We start from the raw sequence: 18,146 nt of genomic DNA, 5'->3' as shown, positions 1-18,146 counted from the left end.
TGGCCCTTGGAGGCTATTTTTACCCCTCTCATCTTACAGATCTGTTTTGTTAATCTCCTTATATTCGCTGTTTTGACTTCCCAGCCAGCTTGCTAATCAGTTTGCCTGTTTGACTCACAGGGTTTGCATTTGTCACTGAGACTTAAACACACACTTGTTTTGATTTCTTTTTGTAAAATTAGAAGCGTTTGATGTAATGACTCTACCTAGACACAGCTGGTAAAGTGAGAATAATGCTCAAGTTTGCACAGTTTAAACACAATGTAGACAATAATTAGAAATGCTATCTTTAGATGTTTAGGATAAGCTTTTTCTCAGAATTGCAGTGAGTTTTTTTTTTTTTTCCAAGTGGGGCTTTTCAGTGCGTATATATACAGAAACACTAAAAACGTAAGAAAATAGAGCAAATCAGTGAGTGCTTTGGTCAACTTGAAAGACTGCAGGAAATAAACCAACTGATTTTAGATCTGGCATTTTTGACTGAATGCATAAAATCTTTACATTCTCCATAATTTTCACGACTGCCGTATGATCTAATAATTTTAGGTGACAGATTGCGACTGATAAGTTGTTACAGTATGCTAGAAGGAACAGCCTACATTGTGGGCCTGCAATGGGGGTAGAGAGAGAAAATGGTGCAAATAATAATCACCATTTATACCAGGTAATCAAAAAAGATATAGTTCATGATGTTTGTAGAATCCAGTAACATAGGGTCTGCAAATGATAGAAGTTACTTCTTTCCTTAAATATAACTACAAGATAGCAGCTGGTTTGTGGCTTTTTTTTTTTTTTAAGCCAATTGTTTTAAATTTCATAGGCTATCACTGGCCTCAGCTAAGATCCAAAATATATTCCTGGGCTCACGTAGATTCCAGAACGTCAAACTTGTCAGTATTGTACAAACTTTCCCTATTAGAAAAAAAAAAAAATCCCCCTCAGTCGAGAGGGGCTGTGCAACGTAAGGCGGCACATCTGTATCTATCGTTTTAAATTGCCTTCATGCTGTATCAACTTGCTTTGTTTTGTTTTTGGGAGCAATCATAACATCGGGAGACAGGTCCTTCTTATTTTTTCTGCTTTTCATTTCTAATTAGATTCACTACTGAGCTCTCTATTGCATCTCTGATTTTTGAATTTTTCCCTGTTCAAAAAGACATCTGGAAAAAAAAAAGGGGGGAATATGTTAAAGTAGTGGGTTAAGGGTGTGGGGGGTTCTTTTTTGATATCCTAACTGAGGGTTCTTTTGGCTTTTTGACATCCTAACTGAGCCGTGTCATGGTACCCTCGGTATTCATTAAGGACGGAGATTTTTTTTCCAAATGGAGGCTTCCAGAATGAAGGCAGAGGGAGTAGGTACTCAAAGAGAGGACTTTTTTTTTTTTTTTAAATAATTTATTTACTTGAGAGAGAGAGAGAGAACAAGCAAGGGCAGAGGGAGAGGGAGCAGGAACCACCCCGCTGGGCAGGGAGACCAATGCGGGGCTCCATCCCAGGACCCCGAGATCATGAGCTGAGCTGAAGGCAGATGCTTAATCGATTGAGCCACCCAGACTCCCTCAGAGGGGCCTTTTTCAAAGAGAAGTTAGGACACCACGCTGACCAAAGGGCTGCAGAAAAGCGACAGAGTGAGGAGAAGCCCCAGTTTTTGGAGGAGCAGAAAACCAAGAGGGGCGAGGGCCTGCTGTAATTTTAAGGAAACACGGTAATACCAACCAGCTGGTAGCTGGTCTTTGAAATTCCCCGAAGACAGAATGAACCTTTTGTGTCCCATGGTGAATGGGGGTGTGAATGCCCCCGTGGGCCTCACTTCGGATGTCCAAAGATTCACCCCAACACCCCAATGACTGATGCCAGAACCCATCTTAAGACCTCCTCGTCGCGATGGTGGCGTGTGCCGGGGACCGACGGCCCAAGAGGAACGATAATGGGAAAATGCACTTAGTTTGAGATTGCCAGGTGGAGCAGCTCCAGCCGGGGCTGAGCTGGGTGCCACCGGGGGCCTCCGAGCTAGCTCGGGGAGCGAAGCTTCTGGAGTAGCTGGTGGAGCTGCGAGGGGGAGACGAAGGCGGGCAGAGGGGGCATGGAAAGAGGCGTTAGGCGTGAGAAGTGCCCGGTTTAAAACAGCCACTCCATTGCCAGGGGCCTTAATTAAAAGAATGACACACGCTCATATGTAAAAATCCACACCTAGAGGCTCTCCGGTACCGAGCGGTCACGAGAAATGCAGGATGTGCAAACAAGCTTTCATTAAGAGACCTGTCGGCTCCGTTTCATTTATCCAGACTCCTCTGCAATCTGCCAGCAACTGAGCTGGAAAAATAGCACAAGGACAGACACACTTGAAGAGGCCGACAAAGGTGGGAATGTCCCAGCGACAAAACAGAGCAGATGATAAAGCAGCCAGGGAAGCGCAGAGATGGGGCGGCATTGTTCTTCACCAATACCCAACCGCCGCCCTGCCCCCCAACTCCAGACTCTCAGGAAGCACAATATTCTGGCCCTTTTAAGGGAAGAAAATGAAACAAAAGCAGATGTGGGGTTCAGGGACAGTGCTCCTGGGGGCCCATGCACACCTAGTCTCAACTTGCCCCTACAGTTGCTCGACACCTGATTTTGTTTTGGCGTTCACGCTTTTAGGGTCTGCATGTCCCGTTCACATGGTGATCCTGAGGAACCCACCCCCCTTCTCGGTGATTCCATCTCCCTCACCAGGGGCTGGTTTAGACAGAGGCGTGTGATAATTCTGGCCAATGACATGTGACAAGAACTAGGTTTCTTGCTCTTACATGCATGCACGGACATGCGGGAGAAACTTCCTTCTTGCCTTTGGACACGAATGCGAGAACAGGTGATTGATGCTGGAGCTGTGGCAGCCCTCTTGGCAGCTTGGGGGAGTAGCTGACATTGAGGCAGGCAGATGGAAACCCAGATCCTTGATGACTTGGCGAACAAACCAGCCCCGGGATATCCTGCTTCTGAAGTTCCTGTTATGCAACAGAATTCATTTCCCTATTGTTTAAGTTTCTTCAAGTGTGAATTGTAGCTGAGGGTACTCAGACTGATGCAAGGTTACCCGGTGGAAGCGGGGGAGAGAGAATGCTGTGCACTTTCACGATGACTCTCAGGAAGACAAAAAACAGCCAGAAGTGATTGCCGAAACTCCCTTTAATGTCTGTGGAACAGAGGAGCCGCGTTGGGCTGGAACGGCAGGGGCGAGACAGTGCCACACGGACATATGGGGCATTGTCAAGGTTACACATGTGAACAGGGTCAACTCATTGGCTCCAACTCCATCTAGTGACACAAAACCCTCCCAGGCAGACTGCACACACAGTTCGTGTTATCAGTCCCCCTGCCCCCCACCCCCACCCTGATCCCCACCCTCTCTGGGACTCACAGTAGTTTCCCTGCCCGTGATGGAATGTGATGGAGTTTATTATAAGCTCTGCTTTCCAGCAGGTGATTGAATGGGCCCTAAAGATGTGCACCTGGCCGACTGTGTGTCAAAACCAGAGCTTCCGTGGGGAGAGATTTTTCTTTTTATTATTATTGTATTAAATCTGGCTGTGATTTCCTTTGGTGGCTCTGGCGTACGATGCAGCAGTGCTGAACATTTGCAGATAGTTAAGGCCTAGTGCCGCAGGAAAATTATTTCTGTGGCTGCTGGCCTGTGCAAGCTCTGCAGCTGCAGAAGCCACCTCCCCGGAGAGGAAGCGGAGGGGGCGGGTCTGGGGGGCAGGGAGACGCTGAAGCGCAGGGGGATGAGTGGGGCATCGAGGTCTGAGGGGCAGGGGCAGGTGGTGCGTCCAGGAGCAACAGCGCCCCACCTCGGACATGCCCCTATTCCACTATTGGGGTGACCTCTGCTGAGTGGTAGGAAGGCAGCTGGAGGCCCACCCAGGCCCCAAACTGGACCTTCTTGTCTACACTCTGCTCGCCTTCACGGTGAGACAGCACAAAATCCGACAGAGCTCCTTCTCCGCTGGCAGAGTCACGCCAGAGGTGACACGTGGCGGGCTGGCCGCCCCCGTGCAGGGTGCTCACCTGGGATCACAAGCCTGCCGTAAACATCTGATGTTTCGGATGAATTTTCATCTTGCCCACCCCGGGAGCCTCTCTTTTTCCTGCAGGAGAGCCTCTCAAAGGAGCGATTCTGGTTCTTGGGAGGGGGGGTTGTATTGAGCTTTGGGATCTTGTGTCAGGCCTTTCTGGGGGTAACGAACTGAGGTGAGCTCGAAGATAGGTCTATTGTTTGACGAGCCCTCAATTTTCCGTAGCTCCAGATGCCGCCTAGAAGAGCTAACTTTATCTGGAAGGAAAGGACCAGGAGGTTGGACATTCCCTCCTCCCACCCTTGATTCTTGGTTCCCCAGTCCCCCAAAACAGGCTGTAATGAAGTTACTTTGTTTTCCTCTGTCTTTCCACTATCGGGCCACTTGCTCTGTGTCTTGTGTCTAAGATCCCAGTACCTGGTGGCAAGGGGGGGGCGCAGCCCTAACACCGTGTGGAGGCGCGGAGGGTTTCACGCAGCACAAGAAACTGGATTGGCCCTAAGCAGTGATTTCTGTTTATCTCGTCCCAACCCCACATGGCCAGAACACCCTACAGGCCAGAGAACCCTATATGCATCACAGGTTAAATGCAGAGAAGCAGCATTCCCAGGTTGTGGCTCTTATCTCAGAAACAAAAAAATCAGAATACCTTCGGAGTCCCCCTCCTCCCGTCTTCTCCCTCCCATCACTCCAGGTCGATTAATCCTCCAGAATTACAGGCCGGAGAACTCAGCTCTAGCAGTCAGCAAACAGGTCTCCACGGGGACAGTGGATTTCAATCCGGAAACCCAACCTTCTGGGCCCGCGTAAGCCCCTGGGCGCCTGCCAGTCGGTGCCAGGACAGACAGGGCCGCGGGCGGGGTGCCCAGGACACCCGTGCTGGGAGGTCCCCCCGGCCCCGACATGAGGAGGCAGAGCCGAGGGCCCTCTGGATCCCTTATGCTCAGTGACACCTTTCTCTCCGGCCGCCGAACCGTCACAAAGACGGGGACCTGATGAAAAACCGCATCCGTTTCTAGCTCTTCCCATAATTTTGATCGACATTAAACGCTACTAGAAAAACATCTTACCTCTAATAAAACTAACGCGGGCGGGGAGCCGTGTGGCCGCCGCGACTCCGGGCCTGGCCGTGTCCACGGCGGGGCGTCTCCCGCAGAAAGAGATGACACCGAGGAGCCTGAGGACCCGCATTTAATAAATCAGACTGTGGCGGCACCGTCAGGAGAGTCAGGGTGCCGCAGGGCCCGCGCCTCCTGTTGCTCGCTGACGGGGGGACGGGTCTCAGGAGAGCGGCTCCCCCGGGCTGCTCTGAGGCTTCCTGCGCCCCCCGCGCCCCAGCGTGTCACCCCGCGGAGCCCTCGCCCCTCAGGTTTGCAGGGCGCTCCTGCTCGCGCCGCCGCCCCCGGGGGGCTCCTTGCTGTCCCCTGGGGCCGAGGCTCCGGCTGCTGCCCGGCTGGACTCAAAGGAGCCCGGGCGAGATTTGGGGGCGTCCCCCCTGCAGGCCATCTGGTGCCTCCGGGCCACCCCGGGGCTCGCTCGGCTGAGCCCTTCTGGTTCCAGCGCTGTCTGTGCCTCTGTCATTGTCGTGATTTCCCCCACCAGCCTGTCGGTCCCTTCTTCCTCGGAGGCCACCGAGGGGTCACACCGGTCCCCGTGGCTCTGGCTCGCCGGGGCGCGGACAGCCAGCCTGCCCGCATCCTCCGGGGCGCCCCGGCTTTCATCGCCATCCGGCTTCGGATCCTCCCCTGAAACAGAGCCGGACGGCGTCAGACCTCTGGCCTCACCTGTCTCTCCTCCCGACCTCGGGCCCACGTCACGGGGGCTCGGAGGCGGGCAAGGCCGCTGCGGGGGATCGGGGTCGCGGGGTAACAGAGGAAGCAGCCACCCCGGCGACTGCGGGGTCACCGGCGGAGGGAAGGGGAGCGGAGGCCGTGGTCCGCAGCCACCCCTTCCAGGCACCTGCCCCTCTCCTGCTTCCCCCCCAGCCGAGCCTCCTGGGGAAGCATCTCAATTGCGGACAGAGGTTCTGCAGATCCCGCGGCTCAGCAAAGACCTGGGATGTTTAGTAACGAAAGGAGGTGCTGGTGGCCTTCCGGGTGGGAGAGGGAGAGAACAGTGTGGGAGGGATTTAGGGTCCTCCGTCCTCCCATTCACCAACAGCACCTCATCCTTTGATGCAGACTGCGGATGCTTCTTTGGTTTCTTTTTAAATTCTTTAAAAAAGATTTTATTTATGTATTTACTCATGAGACACAGAGAGAGGGGTAGAGACACAGACAGAGGGAGAAGGAAGCTCCCTGCAAGGAGCCTGATGTGGGACTCGATCTCAGGACCCCAGGATCATGCCCTGAGCCGAAGCCAGATGCTCAACCACTGGGCCCCCCAGGTGCCTCTCTTCAGTTTCAGTAAGTGCTACATGCAAAAGAAATGCTAAGCTCCCCACCCCTCCTAATGAAATTGTTCTGCCCAAACCTTTTCTCTAAATATCAGAAATTTTCAAGGTGCCTGGGTGGCTCAGTTGGTTAAGCCTCTGGCTTTGGCTCAGGTCACAGACCCAGGGTCCTGGGATCGAGTCCTGCACCAGACTCCTCACTCAGCAGGGAGTCTGCTTCCCCCTCTGCCTTTCCACCCTGCTAGTGATCTCTCTCTCTCTCTCAAATAAATAAATAAAATGTTTTTAAAAAAAATAAAAAATTCCTGAGCCCGACTAGACTGGCAGGGGATGGGGGGGAACGGGGTCCTGAGAACTTGGTGTGTAGCCCCATCCTCCTCCTCACTACCCTGTGATCAGGAGAACTTGTCTGGCCTCCTTTCCTCAGACACAAAACGAGGGGCAGGACTCTCCGATGTCCCTTCCAGACCTAAGCAGCGGTGGCTCTGCAGGCCTGAGCCACACTTTGGCTGCCACCTCCCAGCGCCTGGTTGTGTGCATTCAATGCCAGGCTCTGAGGTTCCCAGAGGTCAAGGTTTTCTTAGTCTTCAGGCCAAACAGGGGTGAAATGCATGGAAGAGTCTCACGGGGCTGGTTTCAGGGGAAGGAGTCTGGGGAACACTTCCGGGTATCCCCAATGGGACCTGGCAGGCCTCGGATACACGGGGATGCTTTCAGGCTGGCAGCTGGGACTCGGGGAAGCTGAGGGAGAACTCAGGATGGTGAGAAATCGCTGACCCGTTCTGACCATCATCTGCCTGCCTGGGACCTTTCCCCGGAGCCTCGCTGCATCCAGGATCCATTTTCATTCCTTTCACGTAGATCTCCGCCCGCAGCCTCATTTCCTACGGTTCTCTCATGTCTGTGTGTCCTTCCATGCAGTCTGTGCTATCCTGCAGTCTCTGCAGGCACCTAGGGCCCACCCCCCCAAAGTGAATCATGCCAGCTGACGCGGTTTAGTGCTTTTCTGAGTCGGGCTCGGGGCTCAGCATTTTACATGTTTATCTTATTCCAGAATGTAAGCAGTGGGGTGGGGGGTGGGGGGGCTCACCTGACTTGTTCATAGTGCTTGGCATATTCTAAGCATTCAAGAATGTTGATAAAAAGTTCCTCACTTTCCTTTTTTGGATAACATACATAAAAGTGTGCCCATCGTTAAGTCTACCCCTCACTGAACTTGCACACTGGGGACACACCCATGGAACCAGCAACCAGGACAAGGGGCGAAATATCACCAACCCCCTACAGCCACTTCCCAGTCTCCTCCCCTAGGTTCCTTCCCAGCTGCTCTACTGCCAAGAGTGACCACTAGCCTGCACGAGACACCAAAAGAGGAGTTTTGCACGGTCCTTGGAGTCGGTGCGCGAGGACCGTACTGTATATCCTGGTTCGCGTCTGTGTGGCTCTAAGTGTATGAGATTGATCGATGTTACTGTCTGCGGAGTTGGTTCATTTGAATGCACCACAGTGTTCAACAAATATTTAAGCACCGAACGAAAACAAGCGGTCCGCAAGGAAATACAAATGGAGGGCAAACCTGAGAAACGACGACATCGAGCTAACTAAAGATACCGAAATTGCAAAGAGATGCAATTTTTCATCTACTGGACTGGAAAAATTAAAAGGTTTGCTAAAGCTCAGTGTTGCTGAGGATGTGGGGAAACAGGTACGATCATACATTACAGAGGAGAATACAAATGAGCAAAACGCTGGGACAGGGCATGTAGGCAGTCTCTGTCGCAATCCTAACGACGTTTACCCTTTGAATCAGCATTTTCATGATTAGGAATCTACCTGTGGATGTTGGCCCAAAAATTTCAAGATATACGTACCTAGATGCTCACTATGGCATTGTGGTTTTATTTTTGTTTTTTAAGATTTATTTATTTATTCATTTGAGAGAGAGAGAGAGAGAGAGAGAAGGGAGGAGCAGAGGGAGAGAATCTTCAAGCAGACTCCCCACTGAGTGCGGAGCCCAACTCAGGGCTCCATCTCACCACCCACGAGATCACAACCTGAGGCAAAACCAAGAGTCGGATGCTTAACTGACAGCACCAGCCAGGTGCCCCAGGACATTGCTTTTTTTGTAGCAGAAACCTAGAGAGAATCTGAGTGCCCCTCAGATTCTGTTTATAATCGCAGAGTCGTAATAAATTTTTTTGGTGGTGTACACTAAAACTTGTAAGTTGTGTCTAGGGGGGCAAGCTGAGGGTCAGGACAGAAAACAAGCATGGACGAAGACTTTAAATTTAATTTTATATCTTTCTGTGCCATTTACATTTCACTCATTCATTCATTCATTTTTATTTATGTGTTTGTTTGCTTATTTATTTATTTATTTATTTATTTATTTATTTATTTATGTAGGCTCCACGCTGAGCACGGAGCTGAAGGCAGAGCTTGAACTCAAGACCGTGAGATTAACACCTGAGCTGAGATCAAGAGTCGGATGTGTAGCCAGTTGAGCCACCCATTTGCCCCTCTGTGTCATTTATATTTTAAACATGTGCTTGTGGGACGCCTGGGTGGCTCCATGGTTGAGTGTCTGCCTTTAGCCCACGGTGTGACCCCGGGGTCCTGGGATCGAGTCCCGCATCGGGGTCCCCGAAGGGAGCCTGCTTCTCGCTTTGCCTACGTCTCTGCCTCTCTCTGTCTCTCATGAATAAATAAAAATCTTTAAAACAATAAACATGTGCTTGTATTATTAATTTAAAAAGGTAAGATATGCAACCCGCAAGATTTTATCACCAGTTACGGTCTCGGCTTTCCTTTTCCGCACTACGCTGTAGACCTACGAGCCTCCGTCCACGGCTTCCGTTGCCCGGCGCTGATTCACAGCTCAGATCCTTCCGTCTGGCCTGTGTCCTTCCTACCAGCCAGCGCTGTCACCACATCCAACGCTCCTCTCCGTCCCCTCCTGTCTCCTCTGTAGCATGTTTCTAAGGGCCACATCCACCTCTCGAGCTTCTCTCCCTTTGGTTCCCCAAACACTGTATCCTTCTGTTTCTCCCTCAACCTAGCTCGGTAAGGATGCCATAGTCGTTTCCCGTAACTGCTGGAACAAATTACCACAGATTCAGCAGCTTCAAAGAACACACATTTATTCTCTTATGATTCTTGAGGTCAGAGGTCCAAAATGGCTTTTGCTGGGCCAGCACCAAAGCCACACGCCCTTGGAGGCTCTAGAGGGAAGATGTGTTCCCTGCCTCTTCAGCTTCTAGTGGCTGCCAGCGCTCCGTGGCTTGCAACAGCATCCCTCCAACCACCCCTGCCGCGTGGTCACGCTGCCTTCTCTCTTCTGTGTCTGCCAAATATCCGTCTGCCTCCCTCTTACAAGGAGGCATAGGAGTCCATTTAGGACCCAGCTGGCTAATCCGGAATAATCTCTCCAGCTAATCCAGAATAATCCTCTGTCTCAAAGTAAATCAATCATGCTGGCACGTGCTTTCACCCATCAAAGGCCACATTTACAGGTTCCAGGAATTAGGACCTGAGATCTTTAGGGGCCATTATTTAGCCTACTCTGGATGCCTCCTGGGTTCCAGATCTCCGTCTGGCCCCTCAGAGTGGGCCCCCCTCAGCTATGTGCCGTGCGTTTCCCTTGTCTTCATTCACTCTCACTCCCTGGCCGTCTCATGACCTCAATTTGGCCCCCAAATCTGTGTCTGTGGCTCTGACCCCTTTCTGCCGGCGATGCACCTCCGGGTTTCTGGCTGCCAACTGGATTCCCCGACCTGGATGATCTGGAAACCTCCTCCTCCTTCAGCCTCCCCCAGTAGGTGTCCTGGGGCCTGCCATGCCAGGACTGGGTTTGTGGCGATTTGGGCTTCACACCTTGTATTACTGTTCTCTCTTTTCCTACCCATCAACCGCCGGGTAGTACTTATGCCCCCTGGGCCATGAACCAAAAGCAACCTCTCCACCACCCAAATTTGAACGTGGAAACCCCAATCCTGAAAGTGATGATATTAGGAGGTGTGGCCTCTGGGAGGTGATTCAGTTTAAATGTGCTCATGAGGGTGAAGGCCCCATCATGGGATTAGTGCCCTTTAGAAGGGGAAGAGACAGCAGAGTTCTTGTTCTCTCCCTCTGTCTCTCTCTGTCTGTCTGTCTGTCTCTCTCTCTCTCTGCCGCTGAGGACACAGCACATGGTTCTCGGCAAGTCCAGTAGAGAGGACCCTCACCAGACACTGAACCTGCCAGCAGCACCCTGATCTTGGACTTCCCAGCCTCTAGAACTGCGGGAAATAAATATCTGCTGTTCACGAGGCTCCCCTGATAGTCTCTTGTTAGAGGCGCCTCGGCTGATGAAGACACTCATGGCTTCTTGCACCTGCCTCTTCCTCTCCTTTCTCAAGGCAGACCCTCCCCGGGCACGGCTGGATTTCTAAGGCCTCTCTATATAAGTCACGAGGCGCATTTCCCCAAAATTTCAGCTGGATTTGACTTAACACCACCTCAGCCAATGGACAGGTGAGCATTCAGAAAGCAAGTGCAAACCACTCCTGATGGTTCATAAACCTACACCCTGGCGGGCGACAGCAATATGGTGACTAGTTGTAGGATCTGTATGAATTTTTGAGGATTATTTATATGATTTAGAAAGGCTCGGCATTCAAAAGTGTGTAAGGCTAATTACTTGCAGCCTAAAAAGTCACTCAGTCTAAAAAGTTTGAATTAAAAGGCAGCCTAGGATTTCTACACATGTGACAATATTATTCTACGCGTGTTCCATTTTAACTGTGCAGATGGTGCATAAAGGTATCTGTTAGTAAGAACAGTGTGTGTTTTGAGCATCGATTTATTTAATTAAGTGGCTGCATGTGGTCGTGAGGCTTTATTAACCTAATCAAGCATTTACAAGTGCTGAACCCCAGAGTTAAAAACTCTGAGAAACTCCAGAAGAAATGAAATGTTAGTGAGCTTCGATGCACCGTTAGGCCTGAAATGGGACTGAGATGAAGGGACGCAGGAACGGGTGGTGGGAGACGGAAGTGGTGGGTGCGATGCTTGGCACACTGGAATCACGGGGGGCAGGAGGGGCGACTCAACCTTGACCACTGTCCCCACACCCCGGGCCCCACACCTCTGGTACAAATTTGCCTCCCCCGTTCCAAAAAAAGCCATTTTCTTTCTCTTTAGCCTTTTCGATGTCCACAGACAAAGCCCCAGGGACAGAAGTTTGACCAGGTCTAATGTATCCTGTCTCCCGCCTGCTGTAGTGACGGGCAGCAGCGTCTTACTGTCCCAGGAGCTCACTGACTTCGGGAACTTTCCTGTACCTGAAACTGACGCTGTTGCTCGTATTACAGTGAAACCCACGAACATACAAATGTGCAAGTGACGCAAGCCTTGATTTTTTTTTTTTTTTTTTTTTAGAAAATAACCAGATCAGTTCAGCCAGAATAATGTACCTTCGTTCCTAATGGGTTTCTTTGCTTCTTGTCTCCGCAACCCCCCCCCCCCCGCTCTGATCCAAACGGCCTGGGGAGGGACCTCGCCTAAAACTTTGCCACTGCAAGTGGGGTCCGCGAAGAGTGGTGGCACCGCGGCCTGGGAGCTTGTTAGACATGTAGGATCTCAGGCCCTGCCCCACGCCTCCTGGTTCAGAGCCCGCATTTTTTTATTTAATATTTCAATTTATTTATTCATGAGAGACACAGAGAGAGAGGCAGAGATACAGGCAGAGGGAGAAGCAGGCTCCATGCAGGGAGCCCGATGCGGGACTCGATCCCAGGATCCTGGGGTCACACCCTGAACCAAAGGCAGATGTGCCACCCAGGCGCCCCCAGAATCTGCACTTTAACGAGGTTCCAGGCGATCTGGGTGCACATTATAGCATAAGAAGCATCAAGAGCTTTACCCACAAATCTATTTGTGTAGTCACTAATCTGTCAGAGCTCCTGGCCTGACGTTCTAGGCCTTGAATGACTCAACCTCCATCTACCTTTCTACTGACACCCCAACTCCTGCCCTTGTAGCCCCGCACTCCCCCCAGCCCTGCCCCCTGGGCCTCTGCCTGCGTGGATGATGCCGCCGTGTCGCCTCCGTCATGCAGGAAGGTGGCTGGCTCCATCGCCACTTCCGCTCCAAAGCCCGTGGGACTCAATCCGGGCAGATGTCATCTCTACAGCACCCTAATCTCCACAAAGCCACGTCTAGACCTCCGGGGGAACCCTGTGGTACCTTTTTACTCTTTCACCCCTTTAGTTGTTACTTAGGTGTACTTGGCTTATAAAGATCACCGGGAGTACCTTACCTGTACCTTACCAGTTTTTATTTTGTATTTATTGTTATTTTTTTCTCCATCAGTGTTTAAGCTCTGTCAATGTTCTATATATAGTGGGGACTCAATAAATAGCTTATTAAATGCTCAGGCCTGCAGACATATATATGAATGTGTGAACAAACGAACGTATCAGATATGGAGATGCCACACGTACATAAACGAAAGCAGCCCTTGAACGTATGGTATTTGTTCGAGGCTGTATTTGGCTTGTGACCCGAAGAAGTTCTTACAATGGGACTTTTGGGGAAAAAAAAAAAAAAAAAAAAAAGACTTCTAACTCACACATTTAGCTACATCCGGGGCAGCTCAGGGAAGCAATAACATAATTTTCATACTAACAAAAGAAAATTTTTATGGTGGTTGTACAGGGGCTATGGGAAACACGGAGTCAAAATGAACAAGTTTCCAACCAAGAAGCAAGAATGGGTAAATTACGGTCCTTTCTGCAGTTAAATTTTTCACCAACGTGAGATGAATAAACTCCTTCTGGAAATTACTCTTATGAAATTACTTCTTCCAGGACACTTAATAGTATATTCCGGTGCCCCTGAAAAATTAATTAACCTTACCTGTAACAACCTAACCCCTAAACCATTTGCGCTGTTTTTACTGTGGGTCAGGCTAATCTTCTCTACCTTAATTTACATCTAAGGAAGGGTGGTCTAAATTACACCGGGGCCTTTTGGTCGCTGGTACTTTGCCTTGTGCCATTTCTTTAGATGACATTCTGCTCATGTCCAAACGCATGAATCTTTTTTAAAATGGCAAACCTCTGAGATTACCAGGGAGAACTTTTCAACCTTTTTTGGGGGTTGGAAGGAGGGTAGCAACACTGCTGCCACCCTTAGAGGTCAAAATACAGCTGCAAGCAGGAGGTGGACAAGGCCATAATTCTATTGTTTGGTCCTAGCGGGGAATTTTTTTTTTTTTTTTCTGAGGAAGTCTGGATTTTCAGAGCCTCGTGACCATAAAGATAGAGGGGCTAGGCTCCATCCAGGATTAGATTACGGGTCAACAGCAAGATTTATCAATCCTCTCCACCCTTTCGTTATCTGAAAGATATCTAAAAAGTACACCCAAGTCATTTTCAGGAGACAAAGAAAAGTTACCGAAAATGCCACAGCTGTTGATCTGTATAACTAAGGCCTTTGCTACTTGCTGGGGGAACAAAAATCTTCCTTTAACTCTGTGATTCTGTTAACTCTTAAGCTGCGAGAGTTCTGGTTTTCCTTCGGGAACGGACACATAGTGTTGCCATTTCCATTAAAGAAGGATTTTTGAGCTAGCTCCGCCTGGGGAAATATTATTAGAAAATCATTGTAATTATCCTGTGCTGTTTTAGCAAACAGAATTAGCGTCATTAATACTTATTAATAACAAAACACATATCAATAATGAGGAGGCAATCAGCTGATATAAATGCTTTATGACACAAATAGTACAGAACAAAAAAATATTCTTCTCTAAAAGATGAAGAAAAAAGTAGCTCTTCACAGAAAGACTGTTAGTCTCCCAAAAATGTGTCACCCTCCCACATTGGCCCAAAGGGGACATTCATCTTCTTTTGTTAACTGATCTCCGATGGGCTTTGTCCTCCCAAGTGGGAGCTTCTTTCACTTGGAATTAATCAGAGATGCGGCGGTGATGAGACCATCCCAGACGCTGACAGCCGCTACATAAATGCTTCCTTATTCCCACCCGCACTGGTGAAGGACAGGCCTGGAACAATGAGAGCTAATGATGGGACTCTGGAAGCTATCATTTTGAATCAGGCCATTACTTATGCTACCCTTGTGAAAATCAAGCCCGGCTCATGTTGCATTTCAGTTTAGCAGGCCTGGGCCCACCCAGGGGCTCTGCAAGCTCAGAGCAGACAGAGGGCTTCAGATCTCCACGCAGACACCGGGTGCTGGCATGGGATGACCACTGGCCAAGGCACGCTCCAGCCTGCACGGTGGGCCGTGGTATGTTACAGGCCAGACTTGCAAACAGCCGCGTGCTGCTGGCTGGAAAGAGCCGCCTTGCCTTCTGGCCAGTGTGAAAGCCACCCGAGTCAGGGGCTCTCTCTCTCTAAGAATTCTCCTTGCATACGCTCGGAGATCCTCTCTGTTGAAATCCTAGACCTGTCCTATTCTTACCATTCTATGCACTATTATGAATGATTGAGACAAGCTTCAAAACAGCTGTGCAGATGCACGAGTGAGCCTTGCTGAGCCCAGCTCAGATTAGCAGAACTGCTCGCCTGAACCAAAGACTCCTGATAAATAGTACATGGTAGCTGCTTCCAGTTCTACATGTTGGGGTGGTTTGTTACACAGTGGTAGCAACAGATTCGACTAGTTAGTACAGTTTGATAAAAGCACAGTTTTTAGGTCAGATAATCATCAGGTTAGAAAGACAGGGCAGCCCAGGTGGCAGGGTTACAATGTTAAGAGGAAGACAATTGGGGGCCACTAGAGATTTCTAAGCAGGATACAGACATGTTGGAGAGCAGTTCTCCAGAAGCTTTATCCTACAGCAGCAGACGGAAGACGGGAATGAAGTAGGGAGAGTCTAGAAGACAGGGAGATTGGGACTGAATTCCTGTTGAGGAAAGCAAGAGGGTTAAGCCAAAGCCAGAAGTGGTAGGAATGGAGGTGTGAGAAACTCTGAAGAAAGAGTGGCCTCAGACCAGATGTGGATGGGGAAGGAAAGTTGACAGTGGTCAATGGTGACTCCAGATGTAGCTGGGTAGCTGAGGGAGTGACGAAAAAGGGAGGAAATGTGGAGAGTTGGTGACATCATACTTGAGAAGTCCAAAGAATATTTAGGTGGTAAAGTTTGCACTTTGGGAAATAAGAGGCTGAAAGTCTGCAGATGGCACCTAGTGGGGGGGAAATATTTTGAGAATATTTTCATAGAGGTGATGGTTGCAGGCATGACTCAGAGCAAGAGAAAATGGAGAAAAAATATAGAAATCAAGGAAAGAACTTTGGCACCTGCATGCTGGGTATATTAGGTACCTACTGCTGTGCCACAAATGACTTCCAAACTTAGCAGGTGGAGACTCAGGAGCCTGGGAGCAGTTTATCTGGGTGGTTCTCACTAGTGGTCACTCATGAAATTATCATTAAAATGTTGAGGAGGGCTGTTGTCATCTGAATGCTTGACCGGGGCTGGGGAATCTGCTTCCACCATATGGCTGGTGGCTAAAAGGCCTCAGTTCCAGACCACATGAACAGCATGTGGGACTGCTTGGGTATCCTCAAGACATGACAGCCAGCTTCCTTTGGAGAGAATGACCCAAGACAGAGAGAGCAAGGAAAACCCTATATATGTTTTATGACCTGGCCTACGAAGTCACATACCATTACTTATGCTGTATCCTATTAGTCACATGGATGAATCCTGATACAACGTGGAGAGAAATATACAAGGGCATGAACACCAGGAAGAGGGGATCATTTGGGGCCATGCCAGAAGCTGGCAATCACACTGAGGGTAGCAAAAGATGACAAAAGAAAACTTAGAAAGATGGGAAAGATAGTTTAGCTGGGGAAACAAGATTGCCACATGGGAAGACAGCTGCGACTTGCCCTTGTGGGCTTCTCTGGCACCCTCAATGGGCCTGTGATCCCCTTCAAGACACTCTGCCTCCAGAAGGTGTGCCTGGTAGAGGAGAAGCTTTTATCCTGCTTTCGACTGATTCCTACACCACACACCTTGTGCCCGGCAATGTGCCAAGATCTCCCCAAGGGTGGCTCCATCATCTCACCAGCGCAGAGGCGAGGCGACAGACAGAAGTCACTAGTCCAAATTCTCAGTGCCAACACGATGGGGTGGAGTATGAGCCTGAGCTGTTCAAGTCCGGAGCCCTTTCTCTCAACCTCTGTGCCACTGTGCTGAGGACAGAGGCCTGCATTCTTCTGCTGGAAGCCCCCAAACAAGACAAACCGTGTAGGCAACAAGAGGAAATGCAAGGGATGACCTCGCGGCGCCAGAGAAGCTGCAGGAAGGGGAAGAACTGACGTCCACCGAGCCCACCTCCGTGCCAGGCCCAGGTCGGGCAGAGGCAGAGAAATCAAGGTGTACTTACCGTCCTGGGAATTTGCTTTGTTCTCAGTGGGCTGCTCGATGAACTTCAGCAGGGGGGATCTCGACCTCTGTATGGTGGGAAGACTGGGGTCACTGAACAGTATGGTGTCCTTGCTCCCTGTTGTGGAAAAGGGGGAAATGGACATATTATGTCACCAGCTGACTTGTGGTGATATTCGCCCCACACAATCGACTGGCTGTTTGGGTGAATGAGGCACTTTCTTTAATCATAGGTAATGCTGTGGAAGGGAGGTGGCCAGCAGGTTCCTTCTGTAGTGTGAGGACCAGGCAGTGAGGGCCAGGGCCAGTCTGGGGGTCCTGAGAGTCTGCTCAGGACGCGGCCTCCCACGAATGCCATCATTGCAGGGCAGCCTGTTAGGTTGGCTCAAAAGTGAGTGGCTTTGATCTGGGTGAGATGACAACAGGCCTAACCACAGCAGAGTGTTTCGGAGTGTGGGTTTTGGGGCCACACTATGGGGTTTGTGTTCTGGACTCCGTTGCCTGCTAGTGGGTTGACCTCCTGCAAGCCACCTGGCCTCGGAGTCCTCATCTGTAAAATGGGCAGCGCCCACCTCGTTGGGCGGTGGTGATGAAGTGAACTGATCCAGGGAAAGCACTTAAGCACTTCATTAGTGCTCAATACACATATTTTGAAATTATTCTGTTACAGTGTAGACAGCACTGCCATATACACTACCTTTGGTTTAATCCACTGTGGTCATTTAGACCAAGTACTGACTCTGTCATAAGGCAGGTGGTATCAGGTTTCCCCAGATTATTAGGACATAGAGTCCCGTTCCAGCCAAACCCTTTTATCTGTATGAAGTTTGCGAGTGGACAGAGGGGTTGAGGGAAAGACTGTTATGCCTCTACTGTTGGGGCCATGGCAAGTTCTGGAAGCCAGGAGCAGGGAAGCATGGCTTTGAAACACGGGCATCGTGAACACAGACACACAGACACAAAACACGTGGACATGAAGGGATGCTGCCCAGGGGTCAGGAGAGCACAACAAGCGGATCTGATCCCAGACTTCTGTCCACAAGGCCCGGTTATTCCCTTGGTGGCAACGGCAGTGCCGGAAACGAAACACCCCCCCGCCCCGCCCCGGTCTGTGGTCCCAGCCTGTGCTCCAGCCTTAGCTGTCCAACTCTGAGCATGACCTTTTCTAAAGCCAAGCCACTAAACCTCTCTGGGGCTCAGATCGGGGACCCCAAAGCTTTGTGATGTTACCCTGTTTCAGATTCAGCAGACACAGAATGGTATTTCTGTAGAGAGAATGGTATTTCTGCATGTCTAC

At 50.1% G+C, this 18,146-nt stretch overlaps 1 protein-coding gene across 2 annotated transcripts in view; it reads right to left on the bottom strand.

The window, feature by feature from the left end:
• Positions 1-3,150: 3,150 nt before the first annotated feature.
• The window catches only part of CCDC149 (coiled-coil domain containing 149), a 103,240-nt gene continuing 88,244 nt past the window's right edge, over positions 3,151-18,146 (bottom strand). For both annotated transcript variants that reach the window (XM_041752841.1, XM_041752842.1), the window contains 2 exons: positions 16,851-16,967; positions 3,151-5,800 (listed from right to left, as the gene is read on the bottom strand). In XM_041752841.1, the coding sequence (XP_041608775.1) occupies positions 5,421-5,800; positions 16,851-16,967 (497 nt within the window). In that variant the 3' untranslated portion in view covers positions 3,151-5,420. The remainder of the gene's footprint in view (positions 5,801-16,850; positions 16,968-18,146) is intronic.

Source organism: Vulpes lagopus, chromosome 4, assembly GCF_018345385.1.
Source record: "Vulpes lagopus strain Blue_001 chromosome 4, ASM1834538v1, whole genome shotgun sequence".
Lineage (NCBI taxonomy): Eukaryota > Metazoa > Chordata > Mammalia > Carnivora > Canidae > Vulpes > Vulpes lagopus.
The sequence above is the reverse complement of the archived record's forward strand: the minus strand, read 5'-3'. Positions and strand labels throughout refer to the sequence as shown.